The 10,980-nt window shown below is 42.8% G+C and overlaps 1 protein-coding gene across 1 annotated transcript in view; it reads right to left on the bottom strand.

The window, feature by feature from the left end:
- Window positions 1-5,432: 5,432 nt before the first annotated feature.
- Window positions 5,433-10,980, bottom strand: part of sptbn4a (spectrin, beta, non-erythrocytic 4a) — a 49,120-nt gene continuing 43,572 nt past the window's right edge. The window contains exons 15-19 of the mRNA XM_042708602.1: window positions 10,042-10,102; window positions 9,463-9,710; window positions 8,352-8,522; window positions 7,907-7,949; window positions 5,433-6,108 (exon numbers count right to left, since the gene is read on the bottom strand). Of these exons, the coding sequence (XP_042564536.1) occupies window positions 5,839-6,108; window positions 7,907-7,949; window positions 8,352-8,522; window positions 9,463-9,710; window positions 10,042-10,102 (793 nt within the window). The 3' untranslated portion in view covers window positions 5,433-5,838. The remainder of the gene's footprint in view (window positions 6,109-7,906; window positions 7,950-8,351; window positions 8,523-9,462; window positions 9,711-10,041; window positions 10,103-10,980) is intronic.

Genomic DNA, 10,980 nt, shown 5'->3' with positions numbered 1-10,980 from the left:
TGACATATTATGTTGTAGACCCAATTACTGCAGTATATTACCATGACAATCAGGACAGTGAATGAAATGTGAATTAGTCTTTCATGGTATTACCAAAAGACTACAGCAGAATCCTAACATAGTTAAGGTGTTGATCCATATGGGCACCCGTAGTAAAAACATGTAGGCTACACCCTACTGTAAACCACTTAGCATGGATTTATTTGCTAAATGAATAAACGTAAATGCATCAATTTATTATCCATGCAGTCACTGTGAACTAAAAATAACATTTTTACGTATTTCCCATGAACTGTGATATATCCCAGTTTCTAGCATTAACAACACAGAATGTTTACAATTAAAAAGTACGTTGCTGATGTTATGTACTGCTGCACCCTAGAACACTAGGCCTACATATAAGTCATGTTGAATCCCAAATAAGACACGCAAGCTGTTTGATATATATACAACCTGTATTTATGAATCTGTGAAGGTATCAGCACAGAGATGTTTTTGTTCTTTTTTTTTTTCATTTTAAATGACAAATCCCAGTTACACATGTCATCTGTTTCTTTCACAGTCCTTCTGTACACAGTCATCATCATACCTGTCCAGGATGGCCCCGGCTGGAGGCCAACTCTGGGGTGAATCTGGCCCTGTCCTGGGGGTACTGAAGGAGTAGAACCCTTTATAAACATGCACAGCTGTTGCATAGAAATCGCCTCTATATTCTCGTTCATGCAACTTAGTAGTGTTTTTCTTCTATGTTCCTCATATGAAATGGCTTACTTGATTGGTTTCAAGCTGAAGAGTCCACTTAAGAGTCCATATATCTTTACTGGGGGGATATATCTTGTGGAGTAAAATTGACAGTAGTCATTGACTTTTTAGCAACTAAGCTTTGAATAATAATATAAAATCTTATTATCAGGGCAAGCTTGGTGGTGGTGGTGCTGCTGCAGGGTGAATGGCAAACAAACAAAAACAGAATTTCACAAACAACAAACATAGAGCAGAACAGGTCTGTGTCCACATCTGTGAGAGCAGAAGTCTGTGGTCCAAGCAGGATACTGGTTCCCATGGTTTGCAAATACACTGAAGGGGTGCACTGGAGGCCGTTGGCCATAAGTGTGTGTGTCGTGCCGGACGGACAGTGCTGTCTGTACACGCTGTGATACCGCCTGTCTCGGTGGAGGTTTCTTTTTTTGGGGGTCGGGGGTGTGGGGGGGGTCGGAGCGTAATGTAAAACCAGGGGGGCTTAAGAGTCTGTGTTAGGATGATAGTCTTGATCCTTGTTTCCTCACTTCCAATGTGATGATGTTGATATATTGTTTTTCTTTCTATTTCTTTTTTGGAGGGGAGAACATTGTGCTTTTTTGTGTCAAAGACGTTCTGGGGGAGGATCTTTATGTAGCCTTGACTGGATTCGCAAGGTCAATCCATTCATTTTAATGCATGTTCGAGCCTGACTCAAGGAAGTCACTTTGTTCGGGTCAAGCTCACACCCCCTTCCTTCCCTCAACCCCTCCAAATGATCAACATCAGTGGGGGCGTATACAATAGAGGAGACAGACATGGATGGTAGAGATGAGGGGGGGGAAAAGGGGACAGCATCAATCAATCACATGGCATCCACAATCCACATTCTATTAGGATCTGACCTGTCTCTCCATCGCCACAGTATAGTCAGGGATTGTTTTTTTTTGTTTTTTTTGAATGACAAAGTTTTGGAAAAAAGACACACAAGGAGCTGTGCAAAAGTTGTGCAATACTAGATACATATGTCAGGTGTTCCCTGCTTCGCCACAGCGCAAAGGAGAGGGACAGTGTGGAGGAGCAAAAATCAAAAGGTTGCATGAGTGTCCTCTTATCTTGCTCTCTCTCTCTCTCTCTCTGTCTGTCTGTTATTTATTTCCCACATGAAATAGTACAATTCTATTCTGCCCTGCGCTGTTGTCTGGGTGGACAAAGCGTTTTTTAATATTCACTTTAGATCAATACTTCATCAGCAGAGTTAGAGCTACAGAATACTGCATAAAAAATAATTCATTTTATACCAATATATAACACACTGTACACACTGGTGAAAGAGACCCAGATGTCACGGCATGAGAAATGTCTTAAATTCCATCCTCTCCCTAACAGAAAAACAACAACAACAATTGATTTCAATATATTTTTTTAAAGACCAGCCCTTCAGTTGACATTAACTCATTGGCTAGTGATTGATTCTCATCTCTTAGCCGTCACAGCAGGGGTTTCACGTGGGGGAGGAGCTTGCGTGCGGAAACACTTCAATGTTGTAGAAATAAGGGGAGGAGGTCCCTAAGGTAATTCTAGTGGCCTCGATCTATAATGAGATTCTCCAAACGCCGACTGCGGTGGTTTGTCCTGGGAGACACAGAGGGAGTGTACTGTTGAAGGACTCCGAGTCCTTCCCCCGGAAATCTTTGCAAAAAAAAACTAGGATTCCTCTCTGGTGTGTGAGAGAAGAGTATGAGAGAGACACCCGTAGAGGCTCCTCTGGCCTGCCCATCTGTATCACCTAGAGCAGAGTACAGACTACCTTATAAGAGTACCTGCTTTTGTTCAATGGTAAATGCCAACTTTGGGATGATTCAGGTGTTTTTTTTGTTTCATTCTATATTCTAATGGTGAGGGGTCCAAAACAACTACCACAGTAAGCCAAAAGCACAGGAGGGGGGGGCAATGAGTTTCAGCTGACATAGGTTACTTGGACACTGTACATTCCTCAACTACACAGTATGTCTGTTTACATAACTCTACGTGATATACTGACAGTGCTGTATGTGTGATTACTGTTAAAGGGTTTCACTGTTAACTCTCGTAGCTCCTCTATCGCTACTGCTTATCTGTGTGGTACAGTGGTGTGTCTCTTTAAGTGGAACCTTGGGGTAAGTATACTGGCAAACAACACAGGCAATGTCAGACCCCTTTCACGTGTGATGGTAGTGTTTGGTTTAGCCTCTTTGAGTGAAAACACCAAGCCCATAGCAGCAGAAGTGGCTGTATCCATAGCCAAAAGACATCATTAAAATTTCATTTAAAAAAGCGCTATGTTCAATTTATTTTGTTTTGAAAAAGCAATATATAGTGTTGTGTGATTGCAAGTGTTTGCAAGGGGTTTGTGATTCAAAAGGGTTATGGTGAACAACTGGTCTACTGGACTGTCTAACACACAAAGCTCTAAAGTGGATAAATGTTTGACAGAGACTTTTTTAAGGCTGCAATTCTGTAATTGGCAATATTAATCCATATTTTGACTTCTAATTCCAGCGCCATTCATTCATCTTTAGTGAAGTGGCTGCTCTCTAATACCCGATAAAAGAACTGGACACGTTTACTGTGTTATGCATGCGGAAATGTGCGATATAACTATTTTCTTTCCATATTATGCTGACCATTTTACACAGAGGTAAATAGCAAGTGTGTCTTGAGACGATAGCTGTGAACCCCTTGCTAATACACCGCCCCACCTTTCAAGGGGAGCAAGGGCCCTGGAACTGGCAACGCTTTTGCAAGAGAAACAATATGTAGAATGTTGAACTTACTGAGGGGTCTGTTTGTCAGTGTGGTATAATGGAAACGACTATCAGGTCATAGTATGGGTGAAGGTGTTTTGTCTCTTCTCTCAGTTTCTGTCTTCTCGTTCGAGGTTAGAGAGCAAACTGGGGTGTTTTATGTGGAGCATAGAGACCGATGCCGGTGATTCTCCATGAGGCATTCACCTTGCCCCACGGAAATACCTAAATAAGCAAATCGTTCAAAAGAATACAAATGCATTACATATGAAAAGTTCTGTCAGGCAGGAAAACCAGCAGCACACAAATGTGGCTGTGCAGAGAGGAAGCAAACATTCATTCCCTGACAGCACGAGAGAGAGAGGGAAGCTCAGTCATGCTGTACACAATGGAAGCAGCAACTTCATCTGGAAATGAAAAACAAAAACAAAAACAAAAACAAACATGGAACCCCACTGACCCACAGTGAAGGAGAATCAGACAACAAAACACATGACCCTGGTCATAGCATTTACTATGACTGACAGTGGTTTAGCTACAAGACGTAAAAAAAAACACTCTCCATTTGTGACCAAAAACCTGACAAGCAGTGTTGAGTGAACAAAGAGCTTTTCCCTGTATACAGTGTGGTAAATGCATTTTTTTTATATCAACAATATCTAATCTGAGGTGACTGACTCTCGTTATTACAATTTACTGAATAAAGCACAGCCGGATGGTATACGAGTACACAGTTTTAGCTTGCTAAAGTTGGTTTGTCAACTGATTGCAGCTTGTAGGATTTGATTTGATTTAGTGTTCACACACAGGCACACACACACACACACACACACACACATTCACACAAAAAAACATTAGTGTCAACACGGATGTACACATTTACACACTGATGTACACACACACACACGAATGTGCACTAATTGTTGTGTTAAGCATTACATACTCACAGACAACCCACCTCTGAATTCACTATATACTAGTATACTCTCTAAATGGTACAATCCAGGGACACCTTGGACAAGCCAAACATGTCCCAAGTAGGCAAGCTATCTACTTATAATGGGTTCAGATTTGTTTGTCCCACACTACTTTGAATGTTCTTGATTGTATTGCGTTACAATATTCTAATTACTGTAATGACAATAGTATGATTTTCCTAGTTTTCCTTACACGCAAGATGTTAACATTTTTTCTTGCAGGTTTTTGATTCCCACATATTTCATTCATTTGACAAGCACAATGCTCAAGGTTAGTACAGGGCTGGCAGCTTGGGATCATAACCCACACACACTACATATTTTAAGACAAAAACTACCCCGACAGATTTTTTTTGGGGGGAGACAAGAATAGACAAACCCAGTATAAACACACTACTGAGCAAACGTAAAGGTTTGGTGGTTTAGCCCCCCCCCCCGTTTATGTTACATCGCTGCCGGTCTGCCCTTTAAGGTGGTCTAGTAGTTAAGAATAAATACATTGCTACAAGTATACAATGTGTGGACCCCACTGGAACCTCTGGGGGATCTCTAGATGATCTGGAAAGAAATGGAATGCAGCTGATCGTTTTGGTTTCCATGATGTAATAGCATTCTGTTTTTTTTTTTTGTGTGTGAAGTGGGTAGACACATGCTACGTATGGGTTATCTTATCACAAGGCCGGTGTGTGTGTGTGTGTGTGTGTGTGTGTGTGTGTGTGCAGGTTTGTTAGTGCTTCAATATCACTGGAAGATGCAAAATCTGCTAAACCTCAAGTACACTGACGGAGAGAATTAAAACCAAAACTTGGAAGAACTATAGATCTGACACTCCACATCACAGGAATAAGAACTATCTAAAGCAACAAACGTGTATACACTGCTCCTAAAAACAACATTTTTTTAGCGAAAAAAGAAAATGCCGCATTTTGGGGTACTTGACCATCTCCAAAGGACTGAATAAGACTTCAGAAGAGCTGTGTGGTAATATAGAGTGATGTATACCCATAGTTAGCTTCTAATGATGTGGACACACGCACATTACACTCCCGCACTTGTGCAGAAACTCAAACCCAGAGAGCAAAGTAGTGGGGGAGGGGGCAGACAGAGGGTGAGGAGTTGTGTGAAAGAGAAAGGAAGAGACACTGAAAGAGGGGTAAAACTGTGAAAAAGAAACCTTCCTCTTTCACATCTGCTCAGATAAATGGCCGGGTAGATGAACAAATGGATAGATAAATGAATAAATAGATAGACAGATAGATAAGATAGCTAGATAGATGGATGGATAGATAGATTGACTGACTGGTAGATGGATAACCTCTCACACAAGTGACTATGTATCATTTGCTCCTGCCAGAAGTACTCGAACCCCGCTCCCGGCCCTCCGCCCGCTCCGACGTGTCGACTTTTTCCGAGCCGTCGGCCTTTTCCGAGCCGTCGCCTCTCTCCGAGCGGTCGGCCGCCTCAAAGGGTTCGGCTCCCTCGGAACGCTCCCTCTGCTCCGACTTGTCTGGGTCTGTGGAGGAGGTGGTGGGCTTCTCCCACTTGACGATGTCCTCGTGCTCCTGCAGGGAGGTGTTGATGCTGAACACCCACTTCTTGAACTCATCCTGCAGGAGAGATGGTTCAGTAAGTCAGTTAGAGGATAGGTTCTCTGTACTACTCCTGCAGGAGAGATGGTTCAGTAAGTCAGTTAGATCATAGGGGTCTCTGTACCACTACTTCAGGAGAGATGGTTCAGTAAGTCAGTTAGAGCATAGGTTCTCTGTACTACTCCTGCAGGAGAGATGGTTCAGTAAGTCAGTTAGAGCATAGGGGTCTCTGTACCACTACTTCAGGAGAGATGGTTCAGTAAGTCAGTTAGAGCATAGGTTCTCTGTACTACTCCTGCAGGAGAGATGGTTCAGTAAGTCAGTTAGAGCATAGGTTCTCTGTACTACTCCTGCAGGAGAGATGGTTCAGTAAGTCAGTTAGAGCATAGGTTCTCTGTACTACTCCTGCAGGAGAGATGGTTCAGTAAGTCAGTTAGAGCATAGGTTCTCTGTACTACTCCTGCAGGAGAGATGGTTCAGTAAGTCAGTTAGAGCATAGGTTCTCTGTACTACTCCTGCAGGAGAGATGGTTCAGTAAGTCAGTTAGAGCATAGGTTCTCTCTACTACTCCTGCAGGAGAGATGGTTCAGTAAGTCAGTTAGAGCATAGGTTCTCTGTACTACTCCTGCAGGAGAGATGGTTCAGTAAGTCAGTTAGAGCATAGGTTCTCTGTACTACTCCTGCAGGAGAGATGGTTCAGTAAGTCAGTTAGAGCATAGGGGTCTCTGTACCACTCCTGCCCCCCTTCAGCGCATGTCTTCAGTCTGTCCCTGCGCTGCGTACCCAACTGACCCCGTCAGGGTGGAGTTAGAGCTAGAGTTTCCTCTATCCTGCTCCTGGAGGCCCCTGCCCTACATATATACATATTTTTGTATCATGCTCAGATCAGAGATGGATACAAAAATATGTATATATGTAGGGCAGGGGCCTCCAGGAGCAGGATAGAGGAAACTCTAGCTCTAACTCCACCCTGAGGTCCCTGTATGACATCTACTCTCTATCCCTGTCCCTCTAAGTGCTCTTGGTTAGCTGTGTCAGCTGTGTGGCACTGATGGGGTCAGTTGGGTACGCAGTGCAGGGACAGACTGAAGACATGCGCAGAGAGACTAGGAAAAAGGGCATCCTTACCTCATCCTTAGCCAGGAAAATATAGGTAAAAGGTAAAAAGTAAAATCATTTTTCTTTCATTTAAGGTTTTATTCAAACAAATCTATCCATATGTTCTCTGTACCACTACTTCAGGAGAGATGGTTCAGTAAGTCAGTTAGAGCATAGGGGTCTCTGTACCACTCCTGCAGGAGAGATGGTTCAGTAAGTCAGTTAGAGCATAGGTTCTCTGTACCACTACCACACCGGCTATTGATAAGCTAATGAAGAGTGCTAGCACTAGCGCTCTGACTAGCACTCAGGTACGCAGAGCAGGGACAGATGGGAAACCTGCAGAACAGGGGCAGGAGTAGGACTGATGAGATTGAGTTGGAGCTGTAACAGAGATATACAACGAAAAAGACAAACTAGTGCCCATATTTAGATTCAAGGAGAGAGCGACTGAATTCCAACCATGAAATTAAACTACTCTTGTAGCAGCGCTGGCATATCTATATCACAGTATCCATATGGATAGATTTGTTTGAATAAAACCTTAAATGAAAGAAAAATGATTTTACTTTTTACCTTTTACACACACACACACACACACACACACACACACACACACACACACACACACACACACACACACACACACACACACTCACACACACACACACACACACACAAATACACACAGAGAGACTAGGAAAAAGGGCATCCTTACCTCATCCTTAGCCAGGAAAATATAGTCATCTGAATTTGGGACTCTGTGAAAAAGAAATAGAGTTGTGTTGAGTGTTGCTGATATAGAGGGGCATATCCTGGGTCCTATCTACGTATTATTCTATCCATGACTTGAATCACTCTTTGAACCATGTGCACTAATTGTAATAGAAATGGCAACAGTGGTCATGTTCTTTTATCATGAGTATTCAAATGTTATTCTACAACCTATTTGTTGGGTAAACAATACTCCAAAGACTTAACATCAAAATATTTTTTTAAGGTATGGGAGCATATATATATATATATATATATATTTTTTTTAAAGTATATTCCGAGGAGAGTTGTTTACTACTTATTACTATTAATTTACTTCAAAGATTTTAGTTCAGAAATCTATACATCTATTAAAGCAGTTGGTTTTTATTCTCTCTCTTAAGGCTTACTTAAGGATGAAGGCGTTTTTCTTCTTCTTGTATCCGTTGGTGCTGTCACAGGTGCAGGTGTGCAGGTTGAGTAGCGGCTCGTCGTTGTATGGCGTGGTGATGTGTCGCGCGTCCTTGTAGAAAGCAATCTCTCCGTTGGCAAGGATACAGTAGAGGTTCACCCAGGACTTGCTGTGGAGGGAACGGAGATGGACACAATGTCAAATCAAATCGCCTAATATCAACCTTCACATTGGACCGTATTTCATTACATCTGCCCAAGTAGCAAATTTAAGATTTCAGGTTCTGAAACTACAAGTCCATCCCCATTGTATAAAACATGTAAATGAACTAGAAATGAACTAGAATCATTGTATAGTTAAAAAAACTATTACAAACTGGTAATTCGTGCAACTAGGGGCTAAGCATATAACTGAAGAAACAGGATAGCAGTTTAAGCAACTGGACAAGAACATTCAGTATTCACCTATGTTCCAGGCAGGGGCTTGGATTACAGTATAATCTGCAATGCAACTTCTAACCAGCAGGGGGAGTAAGCATATCTAGTTGTCACTTTACTGCACTAATCTTTCCTGTTTGTAAATGACTCTCCCTTGCACCCAGTAGAGATGCTAAATGTAGCATGGCTATAAAAAATGAGAGGGGAAGAGAGAAAGAGAGTTCTACAGACTGGAGATCTGTACAGACAGTCAGTACCGGTCACAGTGCCAGACTGTGGTCCCATTATTTCAATGTTTTACTACTCCCCATAATAAGATAGCTCATCATTCCTGGGCAGTATGACGAAGCAGTCAGTTGTTGTCCTGGATAATAATTTGTTCAATCTACCTTTGCACTAAATTCTTTCAAGCATAAACCAAGTTCTTGGCAATACGATTAATGGCTATGAGTCAGGAATTCTCGTACACATACACACACCCAACCCCATGCAGTGAATCGAACAACGAAGAGATGGGAACCACTGCTATATAACGAAAAAGGCAGGAGCTAACTTGTGTAATTATGTGCGGATCTTAATTACATGACAGTTTTTGTCTAGTGCTGTTGTGATGCATCGCTGGCTGTTGTGTGCTGGGTGCAAAGCCTTGTGTGAGGATGAGGATGTTGTCACCTGTTGGGACTCTTCTCCTTGCCATCAGGCTCGTGCTTGCGGTAGAGGAAGCCCTCCACCTGGACGGTGTGGCTGGGGATGACGGGCACGGCATGGGCGGGCGCCGAGCGAGATCGCCGGGTCGTCTCTTCCGGTTCTTTGGGCCTCGGCCTCCTCCGAGGTTTGGGCCGGTCCCTCGCTCGCGGGCGGTCGTAGCGGCCACAGGGCGCCGAGAGAACACTGGCGGCCCGGTAAACCTCCCCTCGAGCCTGAGGGAGTTTCGGGGGAAAAGGATTTTTCTAAACACTTTCCATACATTGGACATCCATAGCATGTGTATATTCTTTTTTTTATTTATTTTTTTTTTAAAGATTTGTTTTTGGGCTTTTTGCCTTTAATGAGATAGGACAGTGAAGGTTTGGGCAGGAAATGAGATGGAGAGAAGAGGTGGGGAGTGGGATTGGGAAATGACAGCAGGTCGGATTCGAACCCGTGTCCCCGTGGGCGTTCAAGCCCGTATATGGTCGGGGCTACTCAACTGAAAGGTATATTCACATGTAGGTATGTATGTAGCCTACGCTATACTTCAGTATCACTTACCTCTGCTGCCTCTTTTTCTTGAATCTGCTCGACGATCTCAGCCATTGTGGCGCGTTTATCCCTAAAAACATCAAAGGACACTCAGTCAGAAGGTCATTCAAGTTCAAGCCACGCCAAAAAAAAAATCACTTGAAAATGTAAGCATGACTTGGGAAGCTATGGACAACTAAAGATGTGTACATTACACGTTAGTGAGCAGTCAGTTATTACTGTAACCAGATACAATTGTTATTATTTGTCTTCTTATCATTTTAAAACTACTCGTAAAGGCAAATGTCAGTATTTTTCACCCTGGGTCCTTTTTTGAGATCTTTTTGGGTCCACTTTTTTTTGTAGGGACAAAAAATGATCCAAACTGGTCCAGTACTAAAACTGGCAACCGCAAAACGGCTATCCAATGGAATCCCATGGAGCAAGCAGATACGTCAAAGTAAAGCGCTTTAGTGGCTGACAGGCTCGTAGCCTAAATGTGATTATAAGGGTCTGACAACAAGGAAAGGATCCCTACAGAGATACATCTGTGTTGATTATCGAATGGAGGTGCTCTCCTCTGAGTTCCCACTCCGGCACCACACGATCGGCCCATCGACCACAGGCACTAAATGGGGTGAGAGACCGGAAGAGGATCCAACTAGGCTGTACAAACAGTCCTTTCCTTTCTTTACTCGTTGTTGGGGTCAACTGATGCCGGTGTATCTATATATAGGGATCCTTTCCATGCCGTTTAGCGGTTGTCGGTTTTAGTTTTTAACTCAATACTGGACCGATTTTGATCGTTTTTTTGTCCCTCCCTAGTAACAATTTGGACCTAAAAAGATCTAAAAAAAATAGGGCCCAGGTTTCCTTTTAAGCACTAAATCAGTGAATACAGCATCGTCTCAGTCCTCTAGCTTGTTAAGCATGACAAATCTGAGATATCAAGACTGAATAAAATAATGT

The sequence above is a fragment of the Clupea harengus genome, chromosome 8, assembly GCF_900700415.2.
Source record: "Clupea harengus chromosome 8, Ch_v2.0.2, whole genome shotgun sequence".
NCBI lineage: Eukaryota > Metazoa > Chordata > Actinopteri > Clupeiformes > Clupeidae > Clupea > Clupea harengus.
This window is presented reverse-complemented; position numbering and strand designations above follow the sequence as displayed.